The 27899-nt window shown below is 46.7% G+C and overlaps 1 protein-coding gene across 1 annotated transcript in view; it reads right to left on the bottom strand.

Moving 5' to 3' along the window:
* Positions 1-27899, bottom strand: part of SLC38A6 (solute carrier family 38 member 6) — a 79282-nt gene that overhangs the window by 24553 nt on the left and 26830 nt on the right. The window contains exons 6-7 of the mRNA XM_054972499.1: positions 24748-24826; positions 480-562 (exon numbers count right to left, since the gene is read on the bottom strand). Coding sequence (XP_054828474.1) covers positions 480-562; positions 24748-24826 — 162 coding nt within the window. The remainder of the gene's footprint in view (positions 1-479; positions 563-24747; positions 24827-27899) is intronic.

Here is a 27899-nt window from a genome sequence, read left to right as displayed (position 1 = left end):
GCAATTTATAAGGAAAGCGATTCTGATGTAGGGCTGAAAGACCTTCACGTTGTAGGTATGTTTCCCATTAGGGTGCTTGGTATCTGGGGCTTAAGACTCAAAATAACAACATTCCAACTCGCCTGTCACAGATCATTTACGTAGTTTCGTAGGGCAGAATTAGAACTGGCTTGCCGCTAATGGCGTGCCGTAAGTAAATGCAGCTCTTTAATGTTCGGCAGTAAAGGTTTTATTTTAGTGGGGCAGACAAAATACTACGGCAATCTCAGTAACAGGTTAACTAGGCAAGGCTGAAAGACAGACTACGCTGCAAATAAATCGACCCCCACCTCCCCTTAATCTTTGGCTTTCGTCTTAAAAAAAAAATAACAACCCATTAAGGGTTTCTTTAAACCCCTTCCATTAAACTGCTACTAAAAGTGAACACTACTGCTAATAGTAATTATGAGGGCAATAATAACCCCTTTAAAATTACTTACCAATTTTGGGAAGAAGAGCTAGAGGGAAGATGATGCAGATGGAGGTAATTAGGAGGAGCAATTGCCCATCAAGATACCAGGCGCTGTTGGGAGAGATAAGACCTGGGATTGGAATGACACTAGAACCAAATGCTCTTGTGCTGCACGCAGAGCAACCATGGGTAAACCTTGGGCAAATAAGGGACGTGTTTTTAAGTTAAGTGATCTTCTTTAGTTCTGTGTAAAATCACTTTGAGGAAGTCTGCCTTTTCGAAGATGGTGCACAACTCAAAAGTGAAGTTCTGAGACTGATCATAGATGATCCAGAGTTCTTATAGGCCCTGTCTTATTTATTCATTTAGAATATTTATATACCCCCATCTTTACCCCAACACAGTCAAAACTCGGGGCTGGTCTTTTCCAAAACAAAGACATTTTACAGTACAATCCTATAAGAAGGATTGCATTCTTTTATGACCACTGATTTCAATGCATTTTAAAGGGGTAGCAGAATTTGAGTCCTGTAGCACCTTAGAGACCAACAAGATTTTCAGGGCATAAGTTTTCAAGAGTCAAAGCTCTGAAGAAGGGAGTTCTGACTCTCAAAAGCTCATACCCTCAAAATCTTGTTGGTCTCTAAGGTGCCACTAGACTCAACCCCTGCTGTTCTACTGCAGACCAGCACAGCTATCTATCAGACACTGTACAGAGTCTCTCTACACGAGACATCTGACATGTGAAGAACACGTGTTGGGAGATGCAATGGTAGCCAGGAAGGGTAGTTTAAAAAGACAGAGCCAGCGGCAGGGCAAAGGCGTTGCTATACACTGGAACTGTGTGAAGGGGCTGTGAAATGGCAGAAGGGAAACTTCAGCCCATTATAACTGCTCCAGGTTCAAGCCTGGCTCTGGAAGGCAGCTCCAGCCCATTTCCATTCCTCGCTGCCCTGTGATCCCACACAGTTTTAGACTGGAGAGATGAAAGTGAAGAGCCTTTGGGGAGGCAAAGATGAAATTAACAAATCCTCTGAAGAGTGATCTCCGTCGGCTCTGTCCTTTTAAACTACACTTCCCGGCTAACCATTGCATCTCCCGACACTTGACCAACACATGCTGAGGTGTCTTGTGTAGACAGACTCTATTTTAAAAGAGTATAACTCTTTTTAGGATTGTACTGTTAGTCAATTAACAGTGTGATCCTAAAAACTCTTTCCTGAGAGTAAGCCCCACTGAATAGACCTGAGTAGGATTCTGAGTAGTCTTGCTCAGGATGGCTCTCTAACTCTATGAGATTTAATCAAGTGGTTAATTTTAAAAATCTGCATGAAGTTGTTGATGACAAAATAATAGCCCTGAAGAAGGAAAAAAAACTTTTTAACACAATCTAATTTTGCATAAACTAATTTTTCCCACACTTGTCACTGCGGGCACCATTTTGGAAAAGGCATTTTCCCCTGTGTATGGTGTGTGTGTGTGTGTGTGTGGGCGCAGCTTCTAAAATGGCGGCTGCTACCCACTATTCTCATAAGTTCTTGCACAAAGAAATGTTTTAAAATAAAGTCAGCTGCCCTGTTAATCAACCCAAATATTTTCATTGGAGTAAACTAACCAATTAATTCACTAAGCATTAAGTGCCTTAGTTGTTCAGAAACTCGGCACTGCAGGACATGATTTGTCCTAACTGCATTTTTTTAAAAACAAAACCATATATAAATGACTAAGCAGTAAGCTACAACCATGCTACTTATCCAAGCTCCACTCACGGTAAAGAAACATTGGTAGTTTTTTAAAAAAAATCTTAGCCATGAGAACGATCACAAAACGGCTTCTACTGTTGTGAATATCTATCCTGAGGCCACAGGTGTCTGCAGTATTTTTATTTTTACTTCACTTGTATTTACTTTGTTTATACTACATCTCCCTCCCCAGTAGGCAGGGCTGAGAGGATGTGACTGGCCGGAGTCGCCCAGGAAGCATCCATGGCAGATTAGGAATTCGAACCTGGGCCTTCCATATCCTAGTACGGATATGGAACCACTACACCATGCTGACTTTCAGTACAGAAGACTGGTCCTAGTCCTTTACTGCCAAAGGCTTCTTAGAGCTTTTCTCCAGGGAGGGGATTCTTTGATGTATCAGAAATACTGCTATGGCCATTGAGGGCTGGCCACTGAAGTGTTCCTAGCGCGAGCAGCGCAATGGCATCTCCTGCTAGCAGCAAGGTTACATAATGAGCGCAAGATCAGAATTATAAGGCTGCAAAAATCTGCATTTTCCCACCCACGCAGCAACCATCCTGGCTTTACTGCATCTTTCCCCAAAGCTTCAGAGCAAAGCGGGTTTAAGAAAGATCCAAGAAAAGCCAGGGAAGCCCCCAGAGATGCACGAATGCACCACAATGCTGTAGGGGGAAAAAAAATCTCACTTCCCAAAAGCTTTGGTGATAGCCCTAGTTTTAGGCCTAGTTTAGGATTTACATTCACCATGCAACATTGTTCCTGAGCACAGAGCTTTGCGTCTTTCCACAAGACTGAATGGTGACCATTCGCTTCTATGGGAGAAAGTAGAGGAATCGGGCCTGTGGGGTAAGGGATGAGCCTGCTCGTTGCCTGGCACCAGCCACTGCAAAGCAAACCTGCCATTAAGTGCATAATCTAATCTGCCATCTATTTCTTCAGCACTCAGAATTGCAACTGATTGCTGTGAAATGGCTTTTACGTAATCAAACCGACGACATCCTGAACAATAAAGCAGTGATATATTCCTTCTTAAATACTTGAAATGCTTCACATGCAAAACAACATCCCTCTAAAGTAGGCTTGTAGCAAGATCCTCCATGTTGAAGGCTGAGTGGCTCTTTGGGGCTCCAATCCCCTCTGCAAACCACTCTGAGGTCACCTATTGCAGATTATAACCTTGTTCTCTGATCCTGGACTAAGGCGGCTCTTTTGGCCACTGTAGACATGAGAAGCTGATGCCCAACATCCCTGGCTAGCCATAAAGAGCTCTCTGCATGACTCTGGGCAAGTTGCTGTTTCTTTTACAGTGAAGCTAGAGGCAGTGCAATTGTAAAGCACTTTCACATCATCTAGTACTAGATCCATTTAAGGAGATGCCAGGGATTGAACCTTGGACTTTCTGCATTACAAGCAGACGCTTCATTCTTGAGCCACAGACGGCTCCCGTCATAGTGTCTTGATGACCCAGGCATGTTCTCTCTGCCAGGAAATGGGCGGGGGGGGGGGAGCGCGAGGCCCTTAGGACCACGAGCTGTGGAACCATCAAAAGCCTGGTATGAAGGAACATCACGTTAAGAGCCTTCCCCGCTAAATGCCCAAGTGTCAACTGATAAATCTCTTCTGCATCAGCCCTCGGGGTTGTTCCTTATAAACGCCTTGGCCTTTGGCTTTATTTAGCCCAGAGCAAGGTTAGTAACTCATAAACAGGCAGAGGCCTCCGATTACCCTTTATGTGCACCACCAACCATCACTGGGCATGCCTGAGCTGGTAGTTGAAAGTAGATGGGGCCAGCGCTGATCTGACAAATATCTTATGCACGTCTGACCTGCCTGGGATTGCCCGGGGGAAGACGCATCACCTGCATTTGCAATATAATTTGGGTGGCCGAATCGATTCCCTTGGCTGCTCCTGGCATCATCCCTAAACTCAAAGATGTCAAGCATCTTTATGCCCACCTCTGACCATGCAAGTGTAAAGGGTACTACCTAACCCACTAGATTCCCCCATTTATTTGAACATAAGATCTCCTAGTTTACGTTCCATGGGGGATAAGGAAAGGGGAGCATTAAATGGGCCCCAAATCCCTCTGCAAGCTGATTTTCTGGCTCTTCTTCTGTTTCTTTGAAAAGAAGAGCCAGTAGTTTCACAAAACAGCCTTCAGTCTAACTTCTGCATGACACACAAACATACCCGGAAATCGATGGTTGTTGTTGGTTTTCCAGGCTGTATTGCCGTGGTCTTGGCATTGGAGTTCCTGACGTTTCGCCAGCAGCTGTGGCTGGCATCTTCAGAGGTGTAGCACCAAAAGACAGAGTCAGTGTGGAACAGGTGTTGGCAGGTCATTTATATCTACTCAGGAGGGGTGAGTAGATATAACACCAGGCTAACAAAACACTCTACACCCGACAATAGCCCTGCAGAGAAGATTAGCACATCAAGCACCAATCCATATGCAAAAGAACCTCCTCAGGATACAGTGAAGCCTCCCGCCATTAGCATTCCACACCCTGGGAAACTCTTACAGGATGACTCAGCTCAACCTCACCCCTCCTGAGTAGATTTAAATGACCTGCCAACACCTGTTCCACACTGAGAGATCTCTGTCTTTTGGTGCTACACCTCTGAAGATGCCAGCCACAGCTGCTGGCGAAACGTCAGGAACTACAATGCCAAGACCACGGCAATACAGCCCGGAAAACCCACAACAACCATCGTTCTCCGGCCGTGAAAGCCTTCGACAATATACCCGGAAATCATTTGTTTTGCCCCTCCCACCAGCTTTAGGCAGACAGCCTTCCTTTTTCTGTTCTTTTTAAAAACATAATTCATTTATTTACTTCATTTATACTCCACCCGGGGATCAAAAAGTGGCTTGTCATTCTGTTTATCCTCACAATAAGCCTCTGAGGTAGGTTAGGCTGAGCGTGGGACTGGATCAAGGCCACCCAAGTGACCTTCCACAGCAGAGTGGGATTTGAACCTGGATAACTATGTATGTGTGCGCCGTATTTCTGTTTATCTTTCACCTTTTTAAACAACACACGCACAAAACCTGTGAACAGGAATTGCTGAAAACATCTGTGGAAACTAGGAGCAGTAAGAAGGAGGTTCTTGACACCATAGCCAATAAACGCCCAGGAGAAGCGCTTCCTATTTTGACTCAAACTTGCAACAACTGTATCTGTAACAGCCTGCACTGAGCCTATAAAGAATGTGTGTTTATAGAACAGTGAATAGTTCTTTGCCATCCTGCAAATGGAACCTCCTCTTAGATGTAAGCCCTGTCAATTAAAGGAAATCAAACAGTGGTACATATACCCCTCCACTCTCTCAATCATGCTCATTTTCTACAAAGGGCAAGGCAAGCAAACTTTTCCTTCTCTGTACATGAGCTCTTGCTGTTCCAGGATCAGGGTCAGTAAAGGGAGTGCCTTTCTTCACTGCTCCAGAGGAGTTAGCCGTGTTAGTCTGTAGTCGCAAAATAGTAAAAAGTCCAGTAGCACCTTTAAGCCTAACCAACTTTATAGTAGCATAAGCTTTCGAGAACCACAGCTCTCTTCGTCAGATGCAAGAGGCGTGTGACGAAGAGAACTGTGGTTCTCGAAAGCTTATGCTACTATAAAGTTGGTAAGTTTTAAAGGTGCTACTGGACTCTACTATTTTCCCCACTGCATTGCAGAAAAAAAGAGGTACATTACAAGAAGCCCTTAGTAGTACTAGGCTGACCGGCTTGAAATGTATGCAAGATACATAGCCACTTCAAACCTCTTTTAGCACATGACAAAGATTATTTTAAAAAGTCAGGAGGAAGGCATGAGCTGCTAAGCATATTGAAATGAAATTCCTATGACTATCGGAACAGTAAGTATCAGAGGCACTTAATATAAAACGTTCTATCATGCCATCATATTGTGGGGACCCCCCCCTAATAGTTATTACCCTCATATTTCAATTCCTTTCACATTTTAAGTCTCTCTCTTTTGATTTGGTAAGGGATGATGCATTTTTCATTTCTAAGCATTTCCTTTACTTTAAAAATCCATTGCAGAGAGGTGCACACAAAGGTTCTGCTCCATCATAGATTAATTTAACGAAGTTTAAGGCTCTCGGGAGCAAGAATCTCTTTTAAAAATGTTATTTAGGCAATTGGGAATTCTGCCCTATCAGCACTTAGTCTTTGGCTGATGTGGACAAAAGCAGAGAAGATGCTTCTTGCTTATGCAGCAATTTAAAAATATTTGTTATAGAAAGAACAATATTACTGGTGAAGGTAGCAAGTCCCAAGGTTAGGGGCTACGTTCTCAAATGGTCTTTAAAACTGATCATAAAAGTAGATTCTCTCTAAAAGGAGCAGGCTAGTTGGTACGAAGCTCGCACTATGCAGTTAATAAACTGGGATCCTGGAATCTTCTACACTATTTTGGTTTGGTTGCTCTTGGTAGCTATTTTTATAAGAAGGGTTTGAACCGTTGCCTCTGGCCAAATGTTTTCCTTGGCTGCGGGGAACCATTCAGAGCCGATGACTCCCCAATAAAAGAGTTTATTATGTAGCTACATGAGTTTTGGCACAGCCGCTTGTCCTCGGGAAATCTGGTGCAGGCTGTGGCGGACGCGGGATGGGATAATAAGCAGAAACTCTGGCAGCTCTGATCACCCTGCCGTGGTTGGGTGAAACAATTGACACCATTTATAATGCATGGTGGGCATCAGTAGCTGCAGCAGGACATGGGTGGGGAGGCGAGCAAACCACGGTTCGATCCACGTGGGATGAAACACAAAGCGGAGCAATAGGCCCTAAAGAACATGCCAAGAAATAAATTACTTCTCTGCACTGAGTGTGATGAAGTGGATCCAACTGGTCCGGATGCAGATGCAACATAATTACCTGCTCTCAGGAGATATGTTCAGAACAACATTTTAAGTCCAGGAGCACCTTAAAGACCAACAACATTTCCCATGGTATAAGCTTTCACGAATCAAAGGCCACTTCATCAGATGCATGTGACGAAGCGAGATTTGACTCAGGAAAACTTGCATCCTGGATAATTTTGTTGGTTTTTAAGGCACTGTGTGTATGCTATCAAGCTGCAGCCAACTGAGGGTATCCTTGTGGGGTTTTCAAGGCAAGAAATGCTTTTATTGCCTGCCTCTGTGGAGTGACCCCAGACTTCCTTGGTGGTCTCCAAGCAATAACCAAGGCCGACCCTGCTTAGCTTCCAAGATCTGATAAGATCGGGCTAGCCAGGTGGCCTTTAGGGTGCCACCAGACTCAACTTTTGTTCTGCTGTTATAGACTAACTTGGCTACCTGCCTGAAACGATGTTCAGAACAGTGAATTGTGCTGAAACATGAGGAGGAGCCTCCTCTGAAGGCAGGTAGTGTTCTCGTTATATGCCCTAGAAGTAAATATTTTCAATCCTAAGAATGGAGCAGGGCTCCAATTTTAATTCAGAAAAAAAAATGTCCCTGAACTATAGGACATTGGGAAACCCTGAAAAAGACTTGAGGATGCTATGGGACACCTCCTGACTGTACGGAACAGATGCTGGAGACAGCAAAATGCCCTGGACCGGCTCTAGAACAAAAGAGCAGACATGCTGGATCACAGCAATGGTCCTTCTTGGACATCACTCTGTTGCATGTTGGGGCCAACTGGATGCAACCTGCACCCCCTGAGAGCAATGGATTCCACTCCCTGAGCAAAGAAGCCACACCATCTGGCCTGTCTGCACAGTTCCCTCCATTCCTTGAGCCATCAACATCGCTGGACGGTCTACTGAGCCCCGCTCTGGATTCAGAGGTCTCACTGGACTTTGACCACACATTTTAAAGCCTAACTTCACAGCTATGACAGCGGGAACATTTTCTTTCTTTCTTTGAAAAAATAAAAATCAAAGTTCTCAGGATGCTGAAGTCACCAATTTCTGTATCGGTGTGGGACCTCAGAATTCCCACAGCCCTACATTGGAGCACCATCTGCCAAGCATGCTTGCTCACTCAAGAGTTGTCAGGTTCTGACTATGTTTCTTGTGTGTTCAAACCAAAGAGACTCCATTTTAATCCTGTCAGTATTTTAAGTGCTTCTTTTGCAGATGGCAAGCAGTTCAGTAGCAGTTATCTTAGAGAAGAGGAATGTTATGACTACAACCTTTCCAGCCTTGGGAAACTTTCACCTTCTCAGCCTCAAGCCGTTTGTTTTGAGAACTGTGGGGAGAGGATGGGGCCTACAGGGGTATGCTATTCTGTACCTTAACCTTTGCCTGTCATTCGTAACAATACTCATGTACCAGCCAAGATATTGCATCTTGGATAGTGGACTATAAGGGTTGTTTATATTCAGTAAAGTCTTTTGAAATCAATGGACTCATGTCTAATTGCAAGAGATAGTCTGGATTGCAACTTTTAGTAAGCCACAGTCTGACATTTTGTTACGAATCACACCTGTTCCAATGCCTAAGCCGGAGGAGCTGGATACCAAGGCCGTGTCCAACAGGGACCCTTTGTTCGATCTTTATGCCTCCAATTCGGAAGGACTGGAACCTACAAATCCACCCGTTCCAGGAGGAACGGTGTCAAGCCGTACTTCGGTGTATACCCTCGTACCTGAAGGAGCGAGAGCTCGACCAAGGGCGGCGGCGGAACCCCTGATGTCGTTGCCAACTCCGAAGCAGTGGGGATCGAGGCCGAGAGAAACGAGGGACAGCGAGTACGGTGTTTTCCAGATTGCAAATGGATGGGAATCGAGTGGTCGGTTCGTCAATGGAAATGGCCAGTAGTCAACCGTGGTATTACTGGAATAGAGAATCCGACCAAATACAGTGGGACCTGAGAGGTTCTGAAAGTACCCAGGTATGGGAAACCTCCCGTCGCGATCTGATGAGTTGGGACTATGCAGAAGTCACCCCGTGGACGGGACAGCGCGAGTCGAGTGATCACAATTGCCAGCAGTTACAAAGCCGAACTTTAGCAGTGGATGCTGGAATTTCAGCAATAATGGGACTAACGAAAGGAATCCTGGCAGGCATATCTGAGGAAGGAGAAGGCGCCGGGGCCACCGGAATGGGAGAGATTCGGCCGTGGCTCCGAGCTACCGCTTCCTGTGCGGAATATATAGAGACTACACAATTTCAAACTGAACAGCCCCAGGATGCATCCGGGCAGAACGGAGACACTACAGCTCCAACAAATGTACAGATATTGGAAGAAAGAAACAGTAGCATGGAAGAGAGTTTAGCACATGCGGTTCACTTGTTGTCGGTGTTGGTCGTAAAAGGCTCAGGAGAGGAGCCTCCGCAAGACGAGAGTACCAGAGTTTCGATTACCCGAGGGGTGGCAGCTCTCCAAAGGATTTTACCGGGGATACGCCTGGACCCAATTCCTCCGGAAGAGCAACTGGTCTTGCCGGATGATGATCAGCAAGAAAACAGGGTTAACATACCTGTAACTTATGTTCATCGAGTTCTTCTGTGCTGACACACATGGGGACTGCGCAGGCGCAGGCCAGCCGCCGGAGAATTTTCTAGAGCTTCCATGGCTCCGAAGGGGCCGTTTGTCGCGCGCCTCAGCGACCGTTTTCCCGCCCAAACGGTCACGTGATCCTCCAGCGACCAACGGCCCCTTCCCTCAGTTCTCCCTTGCCGCCGCTTGACCAACACACCTCAGCCATAACACCTTAAAAACACCAATTTCCGTTACAGCCATCACATTATTGTGCATTGGAGTTCACAGCGGGGTAGGAGGGAGGGTTGTGTGTCAGCACAGAAGAACTCGATGAACATAAGTTACAGGTATGTTAACCCTGTTTTCATCTTCGTTCTTCTGTGCCTCCACACATGGGAGTGTACCAAGCTTCACACAATAAGGAAGGCCGGGGTGAAGTCCAACACAATTTTATTAAGCAAAACAAGAACAACAATAAATAGATATGCATATATACATCTATGTAAAGATACTGTGTAAGGACACATAAATACCCAATATTTACATATATACACACCCCCAGGTACATATATACACACTTTCATTCAAGGGTACCCAACAGGTACGCCAAGAAAGTCATACCAAAACTCCCTCAGGAAAAGAGGGAGTGTAAGACAGCCTTGGCCACAGATACATCCTGCTCCGCATTGACATCAACGGCGTAATGCCTGACAAAGGTGTCTGCAGAGGACCATGTGGCTGCTTTACAAATGTTAACCAGGGGCACCCCCCTGAGGAGTGCCGAAGAGGATGCTTGGGACCGCGTGGAGTGGGCTCTGACATGAAGCGGGCAAGCCACCCCTGCCAGGGAATAGGCCTTGCTAATGGCCGTCACAATCCACCTAGACAGAGTCTGTGAGGAAGCCCTGTTACCCTTGTCCTTGGCCCCAAAACATACAAACAGGTGAGGACAGGTGCGGAATTCCTTCGTCCTATCCAGGTAATAGGCTAGGGCCCTCTTCAAGTCTAGGGAATGAAGGGCCTTTTCCCCCTTAGAGGAAGGTTGAGGAAAGAACGCAGGTAGTGAGATATCCTGCGAGAGGTGGAAGGCGGACACCACCTTGGGCAGGAACCCGAGGCAGGGACGCAGGACCACCTTGTTGGGATGAAACACAAGAAAGGGAGGGTCAGACCGCAGTGCAGACAGCTCACTGACCCGTCTGGCCGACGTTACGGCCACCAAGAATGCTACCTTGTAGGATAGCATATCCAAGGGGCATGTAGCCATAGGTTCAAATGGAGACAACATGAGACGTGAGAGCACCAAAGACAGTGACCACTGAGGCACTGGCGCCGACACAGGTGGGTAAAGATTGTACATGCCCTTAAGGAACTGGCGGGAGTGTGGGTGAGAAAACACCGTAGCACCCTCAACACGGGTGTGAGCAGCTGATATCGCTGCCAGGTGGACCTTGAGGGTGGAAGCCTTCAAGCCCAGGCCACGCAAGTGGCACAAATACTCGAACACAACCCCCAAGGGACTGCTGTCAGGCACCACCCCTCTGGCAAGTGCCCAGAGCTCAAACCTGCGCCACTTGGCCGCATAAGCGCGCCTAGTGGATGGCCGACGAGCATTCAGGAGGACCCTCTGCACCTCGTCAGTAAAGCCTATCGGGGAGGAACGATCCGCCAAGCCGTTAGGTGCAGCTTCTTGGGATCGTGGTGGACTAGGCTCCCGTTTAGGAGAAGGTCTTGCCGAGGGGGCAGACTCACATACGTCCGTTGGGACATTCGCAGGAGCTTCGGGAACCAAACCTGCCGTGGCCAGAAGGGGGCCACTAGGATGCAGTCCGTCCCGTCCTCCTCTATCTTGCACAGGACCCTGGAAATCAAGGGGAACGGAGGAAACATGTAGTGCAAGCCCTGCGTCCACGTAAACTGGAAGGCATCCCCAATAGAGAGGGGGTCGCTCCCTGCCCTGGAACAGAACGTGTGGGCCTTGGTGGTTGCCGCAGTGGCGAACACGTCTATCACTGGATGACCCCACATCTGGAAGATCGGCCCAACGCACTCTACGTTCAGTTCCCACTCGTGGTCCAGTAAAGGGACCCTGCTGAGGGCATCTGCCCGGGCATTGTCTGACCCAGCCACGTGTATAGCACGGAGCGACACGCCGTTCTTGATAGCCCACTGCCAAGTGAGTGTGGCTTCCCGGCACAGGGCCATGGACACTGTGCCCCCCTGCTGATTCACGTAGTACATGGCAGTCGTGTTGTCCGTCTGCACCAACACCTGACGATTTCTCAGCAGTGCTGTAAGAGACACAAGTGCGAAACGAATGGCCCTTAGTTCAAGCACATTGATATGGAGGGTCTTTTCCCTGTCAGACCAGACATCTTGCACAGACACATCACCACAGTAAGCCCCCCATCCCAACAGAGAGGCATCAGTGGTAACCGTGATGTCATGGTGTTGATACCCAAAAGGGGTCCCTTTAAACAAGTTGTCATCAGACAGCCACCAGTCCAAGGAGGAGAGGATGACCCTTGGGATAGAGAATTTGAGGGACGGAGGGTGCAGCAGAGCATCGTACCTCCGCACAAACCAGTTCTGGAGAGGGCGCATACGCAGCCTAGCGAAAGGCACCACAGAGGTGGCCGCTGCCATATGCCCTAGTAGGCACTGGATAGTGCGCACAGACTGGAACCGGTTCCTTTTAAACATGGACACTAGACCCCTTAGGGACCGAGCCCTCTCCAAGGGGAGCAGGGCCTTACCCTCCACAGAGTCTAAGAGTGCACCAATGTAGGACACCTTGCAGTTGGGCACCAGCTTGGATTTCTCCAAGTTCACCAGGAGCCCCAGGCGTTGGCAAGTGCTAAGTACCAAGCCAATGTCCTGCACCAGCCTAGACTCCGATTCAGCCACGATGAGCCAGTCATCGAGGTACGGAAAGATGGTACAGCCTTCTTCCCGTAGGAAGGAAACCACAGGGGCCACACATTTAGTGAACACTCGTGGGGCAGTGGACAGGCCAAAGGGGAGCACCTTATACCGGAAAACCCTTTGCCGGTAAACAAAACTCAGGTACTTCCTGTGCTCCTTCCGTATGCCCACGTGAAAGTATGCGTCCTTTAAGTCAAGAACCGCAAACCAATCCCCTTGCCTCAGTAAGGCGATCACAGCCGCCAACGTAACCATTTTGAATTTGGTCACCTTGAGGAAGGCATTAAGGCCCCTCAGATCTAAAATGGGACGTAAGCCCCCATCCTTCTTAGGGACCAGGAAGAACCTAGAGAAGAAACCCTTTACAGAGTCCTCATAGGGCAATTCTTCCACAGCACCCTTGGCCAAGAGCGACACGATCTCCGCATCCAGCTCGGCCATAGTGTTATTGACAGCTGTCAGGGGTGAACTGCATCTAGGCAGCTCAACAAACTCCAGCCCGTACCCCAGTTCAACAATAGTTAAGACCCATGAGTCAGATGTTATTGACTCCCACTCAGAGAGGAGTGGACTAAGTCTGTCCGAAAAGTTCGGGGATACGGCTGGCGCGACCCGTCAGTACTGCCTCCCGGCGCCCTGCTGGTCTTTCTGCTGGGCCGGTTGCTGTGCCTGACGAGGCTTGAAGGGCCGACGCCTCCTCTGCTGCTGTGCGGGAGGGTAAGGCCGCTGCTGGTAGGCAGGATACTGATGGTAGCCCGGCCGCTGCTGTTGGTATCTGCCCTGGTAGTGGTAAGGGCCGGACCGGGGAGCGTACCGTGACCTGGAGGAGGGCTTGTCCGCTGGAGCCAGACCCAAGGACCGCGCCGTCTGCCTGTCCTCTTTTTTCTTTTTCAGGGTCTCGTCGGTCGATTTGGAGAACAGCGAGTCCCCTTCAAAGGGCATGCTCTCCACCCTGGAACGCACTTCCTGGGACAGGGCCGTAGACCGCAACCAGGAGTGGCGCCTGAGGACCACCGCCGACGCCATCCCCCTAGCCGCAGTGTCAGCAGCGTGGCTCCCAGCATTCATTTGCTGTTTAGACAGCCGGACAGCCTCTGTTTGCAGCAGGGACACCACAGCCTTCTGCTCAGGAGGGAGGTCCCGGGTATAGGATGCCAACTTCTCCCAGAGGTACAGCTGGTACCCTGCCATGATGGTCTGGTAGTTGGCAATCCTCAGACCCAGCGAAGCGACGATGTACTGGCGCCTGCCCATGGCATCAAGCTTCTTGCCCTCCTTATCGGCAGGCACCGAGGAGTGACCCGATCGTCGGGGGTTGAATTCCTCTGTGACCAAGGAGGAAGGTGGAGGGTGTTTCACCAACGCCGGCCAGGTGCCCTGCTTGATCTTGTAAAGCTGCTCGATGCGCTTGGACGTTGGAGGTTGATCACAGGGCACCTGCCACACCTTCTCCACAATCTCCTCAATACCCTCGAGCATGGGAAAGCCAACATACGCCGGATTATCCCCATAGATACGTTTGAGGAGCTTGTCCTTGGTCTGGGGAACAGCCGAAGAGATGTCCATCTCGAGAGCCTTGGCCATCCTTGCCATCTGGTCGGCGTAGATGCGGAGGTCCTCGAATGGCGAGTCCGCAGATGGCACTAGCTCCTCAGCTGGCGATGGTTCGGACCAGGACTCCGACTGGTAGCCGCCAAAGCTCTCCCCATCCTCCTCATCGGAACCGAGCTGGGATTCCGGAACCTGGAGCGGAGGGGGAGCCCACGCCGACCTCGATGTCGAAGGCCTCGGTTCCGACACGGAGAAGCCCGCAGGTGCCCCCTCCCATTGGCAACGGTATGGCGAGGGGAGGTAGGAAGCCTGCCGATGCCGGGACGCAGTAGACCGGACTGATCGGACACTGTCCCCGGAACCATGCCGCTCACGACCGACCGGAGGTGGAGACGGACGGGCAGGCGACGGACGGCTCCGACGAGGGGACGGGCTCGGTTCCAGCCTCAGCGACCGAAGAGGAAGCGATGGTCGGCTCCGACGGCGCGGGCTCGGCTCCGGCCCCGACGAGAATTCCGCGGGCACCGTCTCGAAGGCCATCGGATCCGGCACCGGCACGGAGATGTCTTCTTGCTCCGGGGAGCCCAGATGAGGGGAAGGCGTGTGAGGAAGCACGATGACCTCCTCCTGAGGAGCGGGACGCGGCGACCGGTGATGCTTGGTCTTCTTCTCCTTCTTCGCTGGTTCCGAAGAAGACCTCGGAACCGACGCGCTCCTCGCCTTCGAAGGGGACCTCGGCTTCGACCTCTTAGACTTTATCGGAATCGATCCGGTCGTCGGTTCCGATCGGGGACTCGGTACCAGGATCCTCGGTTCCGATGTCGGTCTCGGATCCGACCTGGTGGATGACGCGCTACGGGGCGGCCGCACCGGTCCCTGCGCTGGAGAGGCCGCTCTCGACGCCGAGGTACTCGGGGGACGCGGTTTCGACCCCGACCTCGCGGAGGCCACTGAGCCAGCTCTGGAATGCCGTTCGGCAGAGGGGCTTGGGCCGGCCTGGGAGGAGGGCAACGGAGCGCCTCCGGACATGACCTTCTGCCACAGGGAGGAGTTCAGTCGGGCCTTGCGCTCCTGCCGGGCCTTGCTGGTGAAGCCCTGGCAAATCTTACAGGCCGTCACATTATGGGTCTCCCCCAAACAGAACAGGCACAGTTCATGGCCATCGGTCTTGGCCATTTTCGTGTGGCATTGGAGACAATGCTTGAAGAGAGCCTTTGAGGCCATCTTCAGGGGCACGCGAAAGGAAGGTCAAAAACAGTCTGAGTCAAATTACCGAGTCCACAACAAAGTCCAAAACGAGATCCGAAGAATAGTCGAGGTCACGAAGTCCGAAGTCAAAAGCCAAGCAATCAGTCAGAATAAAGCACGAAGCACAAAAAAGCACAGAGCAACGAAGCTCACGTTCTCTCCAAGCGGCGGCAAGAAGAGAACTGAGGGAAGGGGCCGTTGGTCGCTGGAGGATCACGTGACCGTTTGGGCGGGAAAACGGTCGCTGAGGCGCACGACAAACGGCCCCTTCGGAGCCATGGAAGCTCTAGAAAATTCTCCGGCGGCTGGCCTGCGCCTGCGCAGTCCCCATGTGTGGAGGCACAGAAGAACGAAGATGAACCAGTGATACCACCACCGAAACAACCCCTGGATCTCCAGGATGAGACACCAGAAAGGCCCATTCCAGAAGGTCCACCGGGAGACGAAGGAGGAGGAGGCCAGCCAGTCCAACCTCCTCTTCAGCCGCAAGAGCCGCCAATCCTCCCAGGGGAACAACCTATACAACCAGAGGAGATTCCTCCGGGCCTCCCACCACCTCTTCAACCACATGAACAGCCGCCCCTTCAACCTCTCCCGCGGGGCCCAGCGCCGAGGCAAGTACCACAGGGTCCTCCATCTTTGTGGCCGCAAGGCCCCCCTCCACTTCCACGAGGTCCTCCGCGCCCGAGACCACAAGGACCACCACCGAGGCCACAAGGTCCTCCACCTCTGAGACCGCAGAGACCCCCGCGGCCATGACCCCAACCGCTCCCAATGCAACCCATTCCGCGCCAACCTGATCTTCAGCCAAGACAGGAGCCAGCACCTTTACCGTACTACCCACTTCCGGCACCTTTAGCCAGACCTCAAGAATTTCCGATGGGATGGGTAAAGCTAGAAGCTACATTCGACGGGGATCCTACGAAGTTGGGATTTTTCCTCGTACAAGTGCTGCAATTCTTCAATCGTTGGGGACATTTATTTGAGCACGAAGCTAGTCAAATTGAACATCTGGGATCCCGGTTGCAAGGAAAGGCGGAAGAATGGTATGTAGCGTTGTATGAATTGGGGGCCCCGGAATTAGAATCCCTACAAGGATTAGTAGCGGCACTCCGAGCCCAATATGAAGATCCTTTAGAGGAGAGGAGAGCCCGAACAGAGTTACAAACCATTAGACAAGGCAGTATGTCGGCCAGAGATTATGTTACTAAATTCCGACAACTGGCCGCCAAATGTCCAAGGTGTGAGGAATCCACCAAAATAATTTTGTTTAAGCAAGGCATGAATCCCAGATTGCTGGACCGAGCCCTTATGCAAGATAATCCCCCCACACTCTTGGGTTGGATTCAATTGGCATGCGAAGTAGAAAACCGCATGCAAGAAGTACGGCTTGTAGAGCAACAGCAAGCGACAGGGCACCGATGGACTTCAATAATTACAAGAGGGGGAAGGGGAACAGGATACGCAGCCAGAGGAGCGAGAGATGCTAGATGGCAACAAGGACTATGCCTACAATGTGGCCAAAGCGGTCACTTCGCGGCACAATGTCCATTCAGGCCTGTGCAAAGAACTCCGTTCCCACCACGGCGAACAGTCTCTACCACACCTCCCCCACCATACCGCCCAACGCCAACTCCATGAACGACAAGGGGGCGAGGAGCTATCCGGAGAAATCCTCCCGAAAAAGGATTAGAGCTAGAGGAAATTATGGATCTTGATCCAACTGCCCTAACTAGCGAGGAAGGACCCGAGAGCCCCAACTCGGGAAACGAGATGGATCTGTCGTAAAGGGACCCAAACGGCAGATCAAGCCCCAGTCGACTCCCATAGTGGAAAGACCTCGAGGGTCCATATTATTCATGCCGGTTACATTGGTTAATCCTGAAAGAACAACTCATATCCGTGTACAAGCCCTTATCAATTCCGGTTGCTCCCGAGACATTATTGCACCCACTCTTGTGAATGGACTAGTACTCCCAATGAAAGAACTTGAAACTCCAGTTATTTTTGAACAAATGGATGGTACAAATATGAACCCAGTCACCACTGAAACAATACCTGTGATCACAGGCATGGGACAACACTGGGAAACAAGATCGTTTGTAATTAGCTCCACAGCTAAATACCCTCTGATTTTGGGGAGCAGATGGTTGTGGGACCACAACCCAGATATAGACTGGACAGTTGGAAGCATTAGCTTTAAACACGATAGCTGCAAAAATCATCGTTGGAACCAAAATTGGGGTAACAATCCTACCCTCATGGAACAAGCATTATTAACCCAAGAAGAAATCAATCAGATACCTAAAGAATACAGAGCTTATTTGCAAGCCTTCACAGAAGAAGAAGCTAACACTTTATCTCCACATAGGAGGACAGATTGTGCAGTAGAAATCATCCCCGGAGCTGCCTTACCCAAAGGCAGACTGTATCCTATGAGCCCAAACGAAAGAGAGGAGCTCCGCAAGTTCATTGACACTAATCTTCAAAGAGGATTCATACGACCAGCAAACAGTCCTCATGCTGCTCCCGTATTGTTTGTGAAAAAGAAAGATGGAGGATTAAGGCTGTGCACTGACTTCAGAGGACTTAATGCAGTCTCATCCACAAACGCTTATCCTATTCCCCTCATCAGAGATCTCCTCAACGTCATGGCACAAGGTAAGATCTTCACCAAACTGGACTTAAAAGATGCTTACTTCCACGTTCGTATAAGGGAGGGGGATGAATGGAAAACCGCATTCAATACGCCCTTAGGACAGTATGAATATTTAGTTATGCCTTTTGGCCTGTCTGGGGCCCCTTCAGTTTTCATGTCCATGATCAATGAAGTATTGCACGAATTTTTATATAAAGGAGTAGTTGTTTACCTAGATGATGTCCTCATTTACTCAGAAACAGAGGAAGAACACATAGACTTAGTACAAAAAGTCTTAACTACTCTAATGTGCAACAAATTGCCCATCAAATTATCAAAATGTGAATTCCACAAAACTGAAAGTTATTTAGGATACTGCATTTCCAAAAATGGGCTAAAAATGGATCCAGGCAAAGTGAAAGCAATCCAGGAATGGCAAACTCCCACAACCCGTAAAGAACTGCAATCCTTTCTGGGGTTTTCCAACTTCTACAGAGAATTTATACAAGACTTTGCCCAAATAACTCTTCCCCTCACTGAACTATTAAAAACCAAAAACAAAGGGGAACAAGCCAAAAAGCCAAACGCTAAACTATTGTGGACTCCACAATGCCAATTGGCTTTTGATCTTCTAAAGCAGCAATTTATATCCGAACCAGTCATAGTACAGGTGGACGCCAGCAATACTGCAATTGGGGGTGTTCTTCTACAGCGTGGGGAGGACAATATTCTCAAACCTTGCGCTTATCTTTCTCGAAAATTTTCTGAACCAGAGAGAAATTGGAATGTTTGGGAAAAGGAAGCTTTTGCTGTAAAAGCGGCACTCTCCTCTTGGAGGCATTGGTTAGAAGGGGCCCGCCATCCGTTTGAGGTATGGACAGATCACAAAAATTTAGAAGCATTACGTACTCCTAGGAGACTAAATGCCAAACAGTTAAGATGGGCGGAATACTTTTCAAAATTCAATTTCACTCTCAAATTCTTGCCCGGCAAAACAAACTTTCTTGCGGACGCCCTATCGTGCATGCCTCAACACAAAAGCAGGAGGGAGGAGACAGTGGATACAGTGTTTTCGCCTACGCAATTAGGAGGAGTGGTCACAACGCGCAGCCGCGCAAAGCAACCTCCTCCATCAGATCAGGGGTGGAGACAAAAACTGAAAAGCAAAGTGGAAAAGGAGGGGGAGAATGTGCCCAAAGAGAAATTAATTCAATCGGAACAAGGGGAATGGCTTTGGGGTGATCGATTTTATGTACCAAATAGTTTAAGAAAAGAAGTACTACAACGCTGTCACGATGCCCCAACAGCTGGCCATTATGGATATTTAAAAATGCTTCATCTGGTCCAAAGGCAATTTTGGTGGCTGGGCATGCGCAAAGATATTTCACAATATGTGGCTTCATGTCCCATTTGCCTCAGCGCCAAAACGCGAAAAGGCAAGCCCCCTGGACTCTTACAACCCCTTGAAACCCCAAGTAGACCGTGGGAAATTATTTCTATGGATTTCATCACAGATCTTCCCCCCTCCAAAAATCACACCTGCATTTTGGTTGTAATAGATCTATTTTCAAAACAAGCCCACTTCATTCCCTGCACCACTATGCCTTCGGCAAAAAAGTTGGCGGATATTTTTCTGAAATATATTGTAAAATTCCATTCTTTTCCATCAAAGGTGATATCTGACTGCGGTGGACAATTTGTTGCCAACTTCTGGCGGGAGCTTATGCAACTTATGGGCATTGAACAAGGTTTAAGCTCCGCCCACCATCCGCAAACCGACGGGCAGTCAGAAAAAACTAATCAAATATTAGAACAATTTCTCCATTGCTACATCAATTTCCAACAGGACAATTGGATTGATTTATTGCCTTTAGCCGAATTCTCTTACAACAACAGTGTGCATACCTCTACCGGAGAAACACCATTCAAAGTAGTTTATGGCTATCACTTTAAACCATTTCCTTTTGAAACTCTTCCCCCCCAACAGCTTCTAAAGACGTTTCAGAATGGTGGGGGGAGGCAGCTCAACAATGGACTCTTAGAGCCAAAACACACGTTAAGAAATACCTAGGTTCAGCACGTGTTCTCTTACCTCAAGGTTTGCCGGGATCTGTAGGCGTCCTGGAAGCTTAAAGTTTAGCATTTACAGAGCAGCAGAAAGGGGAAGGGAAATACAGGCGCCTGTATTTTAAGCTTTAAGCTTCCAGGACGCCTTTAAGCTTCCAGGACGCCTACAGATCCTTTAAGCTTCCAGGACTTTAAGCTTCCAGGTCGCCTACAGATCTTTAAGCTTCCAGGACGCCTACTTTAAGCTTCTAGGACGCCTACAGATCCCGGCAAACCTTGAGGTAAGAGAACACGTGCTGAACCTAGGTATTTCTTAACGTGTGTTTTGGCTCTTATTCAACAACATCTTAACAAAGCTAAACAGGACTATAAAAAGTACGCTGATCGCCATCGTGTGGCTGAATGGGAATTGCATCCTGGAGACCTTGTTTATTTATCCACGAAAAATTTGAAAGTTGCTCAAACCAGCCGTAAATTGGCACTAAAGTTCTTGGGACCTTTTCCAGTTCGTAAAATCATCAACAAAGTGACTGTAGCACTTGCTTTACCAAAATCTCCGTCATGTGCATCCGACTTTTTACATCAGCTTACTGAAAAGGGTCCCCCCCAGCAGATCAATGGCACACCCGTGCTCCTCCCATACCAACCTTGATTGATGATCAGGTCCATTATGAAGTACAGCAAATTTTGGACTCTAAAATCAAACGTAATAAGCTGTTTTACCTCATCAGATGGAAAGACTTTGACTCTGGGTTTGATGAGTGGGTGGAGGCTATTCATGTTCATGCTCCTAGGTTGTTAAAATCTTTTCATACTCTCTACCCTCTCAAACCTGGGGGAAGAGCATTTTAGAGGGGGCAGAATGTCAGGATCTGACTATGTTTCTTGTGTGTTCAAACCAAAGAGACTCCATTTTAATCCTGTCAGTATTTTAACTGCTTCTTTTGCAGACGGCAAGCAGTTCAGTAGCAGTTATCTTAGAGAAGAGGAATGTTATGACTACAACCTTTCCAGCCTTGGGAAACTTTCACTTTCTCAGCCTCAAGCCGTTTGTTTTGAGAACTGTGGGGAGAGGATGGGGCCTACAGGGGTATGCTATTCTGTACCTTAACCTTTGCCTGTCATTCGTAACAATAGTCATGTACCAGCCAAGATATTGCATCTTGGATAGTGGACTATAAGGGTTGTTTATATTCAGTAAAGTCTTTTGAAATCAATGGACTCATGTCTAATTGCAAGAGATAGTCTGGATTGCAACTTTTAGTAAGCCACAGTCTGACAAGAGTAAGGCTTACGTAGGTGCTCCACTCATAGATGTTAATCAGAGGAATTATGGCCTGGTTTAGTGATTTCAAATATAAGTCTGCAATGCAGTTAATGAAATAATTAAAAACAACCCTAAGTAATAAACCAAATAAATAAAAAAGAAAGGAGAATCAGCTGTCGATAAGCGTAAAATATAGACTACAAGATGCTGCTAAAGTCCTGGCAAATATATATATATTTTTAATCCGACTGAAATAATAACTGAACTGGTGCCTGGCACGTATGCCTGAGTGTGGGATTCCTAAGTCTGGGGGCCACCACCAAGAAGGAAAAGTGGCCTATGGCTCAAATCCATAAGTTGGGACTCTCAGAGAAGGAAGAAAGCAGAGGATCTAAACCTCCTAGGCAGGTATGTTTATGTAGAACTGGTCAGCTAGCACTGGTCACCTAGTGCTACTAGGCTACACTCTATACTAGAGGGGAGTTTACAAAAGGCATCTCATTTTGAATACCAACACATTTTTAAAATCTGAAAATTTCAGGTTTGGCCATTTGATTAGTCAAAAATGACTGACAGTGCAATCTTAACACTTTCCTGGGACTAGCCCCCATTAAATAAAACTAGACTTGCTTTCTGAATAGACTCGTTCCGGAGTCTGATCTCTGTCATCTGAACAAGAAATACTGTCAAATATGAACGAGTATTTTTAAAGCATTATCTTTTATTAGAACACTGCAACAGCTTTGCTAGTTATGTTCTCGATCAAAACAAATGGAGGAAGGTGCCATCGTAAATAGCCCAGTGAATTTAATTTAATTTTTTTTAAAAAATCATACTGCACGATTATAACTTCTAACAATGTTCAGCAAAGTTTCCACAAGTGGGAATGATTCACTGAATAGGCCTTCTTTTTGACCTTTTTTCCTGGAACACCAGCCTACAGCATCATAATTGTTTTTAAAAATGAAATTAAAAAAATGTAAGGCAAAGTGACAGCAACTGTTGGAAAACAAAAGCCAGCTGCAGCAAGGCCAGATAGCTGTTAGAGATTCTTATGGTTATATGAAGGGGGCCATGGAGGAGAAGCCTGGTTAGAGTACTAGATTAAGCCTTTCAGTGTTTACAGCCCTCCCTCCGGCCCTTGTTACCAAACAGTACTATCAAAAATAGATAAGCTGCCACCTACACAGAGGTGTTCTTGGCTTCAAGGAATACTCATTAATAGACAATCAATTGACTCGTCAACTGACCACTCCGGTATGGCCTGCCTTGAACCAATACTTTTTGTTTTTAATAATAATAATAATAATAATACACATCTATAGTTCAAAAAGTGTATTTTATGGTATGATTTGAATTCATTAAAACCAGTAGACTGGAAAGCCAGCCTGAAGCTATTGCAGGAACAGGGGCAACTACAATCAATTCCGAACAAGAACAAGCTATTCCAATGTTGGAAACATTTTTCTCAGCAAGCCCAACCACATTCAGGGGGGGAGAGGGGAGGTGTGTTGAGTCAGTCCTGAAGAAGTGAACACAGCTGCACGGCCAAATTGGAGGAATTATAAAACAAATATGAAAAACTGGCAGGGTTCCCAACGACAAGTCCAATAACTACTCAGCGAAAACAAAAATATTTAGAATTTCTGTAACTGCCAGATTTTGCTCTGCGGTTTTAGAAGTATGTTAACATGGTAATGTGACAGCAGCAGCGGAAAGGCTTCAAGCTCAGCCGTAGGCCTTATTCTCACGTTAAAACGTTGCTGCGGTCCCTTTGGCTCAAGGTGACCTTTCCCGGAGACGAAAACCAGTGGAAACTGGAGTTCGGCCCAGTGTGGTAAATTCTAGATCTGTTCATGGATAAACACATCTAACAGTGAAATCCCAAGTAGAGTGACTTCAACGGGCTTAGACTGGAGTAACTCTTTTTATTATTTCATTGTAAAACACTCTCTACGTGGAAATGAAGCCCCCTTGTGAAAAAATAAGACTCGTACAACAATGACATAGCTCACGAGCTGACTCTTCAAGACATCTTAGGTTGCTTTTCAATGGAGGTCCAAAATGGATTTAAAAGTAACTGCTCGAGGCTTAGATGAATCAGACGTCCAGCAGGCAAATGAGAATGATCCTAAGCAGGTCTATTCAGGAGCCTAATCAGGTCTACTCCACAGGACTTACTCCCAGGAAAGTATTCTCAGGACACAGTGTTAACAATGCAATCCTATGTATGGTTATTCCCCTCTAAAGCTATGGATTTTGACAGGTTTAGACTGGAGTAATTCTACATAAGATCGCACTGTAAGTTTTCCTATTAGAAAATGAATGGTTATCCTATCAAATCAAGCAGGCAGAAGAATACTGAGGCAAAATCACAGGGCTTGGCCTTGGAGCCCATAAATAGTTCAGCTACACAACCAGCAAAATCAAGGACGACAGCATTCCAAATGCATTTTTTAATGTTCCCTTGTATTCCCGCCCCCCGTCTTTATTATTCATAGTATTTTTAAAAAGCTGATTGACAAAAAACACAAAAAACAAAGGTACCCAACACCAAAGCAATGTTAAGAAGGAAAATTAGCAATGAACTCCTGAGTCATAACATAACAAATAGATAAATACCAAATAGATAAATCTAATAGCCACCATGTTTTAATACAAAACAAAACTGAAGGAAGCTAATACCAACGGAAAAAAATAAAAGCTGCCTGCTGTGATCAAGAAGCAAAGAGAAAAATGGATACCATGTGGAAATCTGTTTTTTTTTTCACATAATCCACAAAACTCAAACCAAACTCTTGTAAATGCCACTGGTTTGCACTTACATAAACTCTCTAACTCTTGATGAGTCAGTTTGTCTTTTTTAAAAATCACATCCCAAGCTTCAGCTAACCACTAAGCCTCAGAAAGGATGTGTTTGGCACATATTTTACATCTCTCAACATTAAGAAACTTCTTGCACATGGCAAGGTGGCCCATTAGGGAAAAAGGGGTTTCAGCTTAGCTTAACATTGGGGAGAGGGGGCATTTAAGCGTTCGGAACCCCTCTCCCATTTTCACCTTGAAATGGTACCATCCAGAATTCTGCTGAGAGCGTAAACTGGCCCTAAATAACTCATTTGGCACAAATAAGAAACTACTATTTTTTTGTCTGGGCTGCAGATGTATATATGCTGACAACACACAATGACTCACAAGACCCCTATTAATCACTAGAAATCAGTCAGAAAGGAATTACACTTGTGAATGTGGATTGCGCACACTGCATACCAGAATGCACAGGTGCAGGCATTTTGCAAACTCCAGGCTATTTGTTCTTTCTTTCTGGAGAAGTATTGTGACCCCTAAGTTGCAGAGGAAATGCCTACAATGGTCCCACCTACTTACGCCACTCCAAGAGAAGTTTCTCCTTACCTGCTGGGGTCTCTGTTCAGAAGCCCTGCAATGGCGCCAGGAAGTTCGGACTTGACAATGAAGAGGTAGGATGACATGGCTGCAAACACAGAACTGGGCATTAAGGAAGGAAGAACTTTGAGATTTTTAAGTGACCAATATGAGTAGGGCCTGTCTGGAGTATATAGAAGACATCCACACACTCCAGTGAAAGTATGGCACAGCTTACAGGGTGCCCATTCACCTTTCATACCCTTCCAAGAAAAAAAAAACATCTCAAACATTGTAACGCATATAACAATGCATTGTAATGTATATACATGCATATGCAATGGACCAGAATAATGCCGCATAGGATTCTGCCTATTTTTGCAGAAAAGGTCTAGCATATGCACTCTGCTGATTTGAATCCCACTTCTGCCACAAGCTCAGCTGGTGGCCTTGGGTAAGCTTCTCTCAGCCCCAGCTCCCCAGCGGTGTTGTGGGGATAATAATACACTGACTTCGTTCACTGCTCTAAGTGGAGCACTAATCTGTATAGGAGGGCAGCATATAAGTGCAGTTATGATGATGTTGATGACGATGACGATGTGTTGGGCTCATTACAATCTGAGTCAGACCCATGGTTGTCAAGGCAGCCATGAAGTCCTGAGCTTGCCCGACAAGGCAGCCTCGACATGCATGTTGAAATCCCAAGGATGATTCAGCCCCAAGTCCAACACTACCTCCATCAGCTACTCCCTGATTGCCCTCAGTTCAGAGGAGACCCACCACCACCAGTTTTAAAACAACTGCTTGCCAAATCACAGGAAAGTAAAACAGCAATGCATTGGTATGAAATAGATAACGGCTTAACTAAGAGTTGCAATTTTGGTTCCCTCTGAGAAAGGAAACTGAGGCCTTTTTTACTTCCGTGGCAAGTCCACAGGCTCCTGGGCCAGACAGGTTACAGGCGGGGAAGCAAGATGATGCTATCTTCCAATTCCTGACTTTTCTGTGCTTTCCCTTGCCCCGTAGTTGGCTAGGCCTTTCCCAGTTCCTACCCATGTCACTCTTTACCCGGCCACCTGTTTCCATCACTAACTGTGTCTGCTCTTCCCCAAGTCCAGTCAGGTGCTCCACGCCAACACTGACCAAGCAACTATGAGGGAAAGGTGTTGGGAGAAACCTCCAGGAGAGATCATCTATGGCGGGTCTGTCAGTGTCCAGAATGAGCTGGTTCCACATAATGTCCACCCAAGAATTAGAATTGTTATGAAAATGGCCACAGAATATCGTGAGTCAACAGCTAGTCCATTTTTCTCAGGGAAAAAAAATGCCACAACAAAGCCCAAGTTGAGCAGTCCGTTAACCTGAACACATTTCTGAGAACCAACTCACCCACCCGCCCCCAAGAAATAAAGCTACTACTGAAAAAGTATTCTAAACTTTACCCTTGATAGAGATTTACTGTCAATTTCATCCTAGAGGTCAAACTGTATGTCACCATCTTGTCAATAAAAGGACAACTTCTCTAATGGCCTTCTCAGGAATCCATCCATAAAATGCAAAACACTTTATAATACATGCAGTGACAGCAGCCAGAATTTTATTAGCATTTTATTGGAAACAACAAATAATACCAACTCAAGAAGAACTTGTGGGAAAGATTATGGAAACAGCGGAAATCGACAAACTGACAATGCTATCAAAAGGGAAAATGGAAGAAGAATTCGCTGGACCGTGGATACCATTTTATAATTGGATTACAAATAAGCATAAAGACTTGAACTTGCCAAGAATGTAAAAGGACTTAAATATGTTGTTCAAAGCTATACTGAGCAGTGTTGTAAGTGTGTTTATTTTTCTTTGTTTATTTTTCTTCTTTTCTTTTTCTTAGTTTTCTCTCTTTCTTCCCTGTTTCCTTGCCCTTTTCTTTCCTTTTCTTTTCAACTGTTTACTTAAGCGAAAAAACATAATAAAAATAAATTTAAAAAATGCAACCTGTAGGCTTAGCCAGCCTCAATTTGCCTCAGGGCTGGGGGTGAGGGGGCGGGGATTTTAACCCTTCGATCTGCAATTGGTTTTGCTAATTGAAACAGCAAAGTGAAACAACTGCTTTGATGTTAGCATTTTTAAAAAGAGCAGACATTTTGTTTAAACATACACATTTCCCCCTTTAATATGCTAATGACAAATCAGAGAATTTAATTTCAAATAACAAAGCCAAGTGGCTATTGATGGGTTAAAACCTCCCTCCTCTTTCACGCACAGCCCAGAGGAAAAGTGAGGCTGCATATTATAAATATGCTAATTTCCAATATTCCATCATACTTTAACAGGACCAAGAAATAGAACTAGAGTTGGCTATTCAAATAAGGATGGACTCATTGGGTGAGATGGTCTGCAGTGACAGGAACTTTATGAGAGAAAGTCCTTGAAATATAGGTTCTTTTCAGCAGCTCACACCATTTTTTTAAAAAATGCTAATTTTGAAAGCAGCTGCAAAGGAAGGATAAACACTGTCTGGGGGAAAAACAGTCCCTTGGTGCACTGTAGTATTCCACCCAGTACAATTTCTGCAAGATGATTACAATTACCAAAGACGAGCAAAAGGTTAGGAAGGTAACCACAGAACATTGCAGCCCTGAAACAGTTAAGATTGCCATTTTTGAAGTGAAGGAATGTGGCCTCTATAAAGAAAAGTGAATTGCATTAATCCAGAGTGGCATGTACCTACAGCAAGGTTAAATTAAAAACAGTTGTGAGGTCACTAAAAAAGGAAACATTCACTTCTTTGTATTGAGACACTCAAGAGTTTTCCAATCGCAGCCGGCCTTCCTTGTTGACTAAGGCTTGGGGGAGACATTTTATTTGGTGTCTCCAATTTTATTCCTTTTTCTTTAAAAGGAAATTTGATGGAGTGTTATAGGAGCATGTAATTTGAAAACCACCAAAATGACTACAGGACAGTAATAAAGAGAGCCTACGTTTTTCTGAGGGTGACTTAAGTTATCGATGGCCAGATGCATCAGTTGCAGAAAGGAGAATTTGAAAAAGAAGAATTCTATAACAACAGGACTGACATTTTCTCTGTATCACAACCGGACGCTAATCTCTTATTTCTGTCCAGCGGCTACATTTTGTATATCTGGACATCAGGTATCAGACTCTTTCTCCTTCACGTTGTTTTA

Source organism: Eublepharis macularius, chromosome 2, assembly GCF_028583425.1.
Source record: "Eublepharis macularius isolate TG4126 chromosome 2, MPM_Emac_v1.0, whole genome shotgun sequence".
In the NCBI taxonomy this organism is placed as follows: domain Eukaryota; kingdom Metazoa; phylum Chordata; class Lepidosauria; order Squamata; family Eublepharidae; genus Eublepharis; species Eublepharis macularius.
The sequence above is the reverse complement of the archived record's forward strand: the minus strand, read 5'-3'. Positions and strand labels throughout refer to the sequence as shown.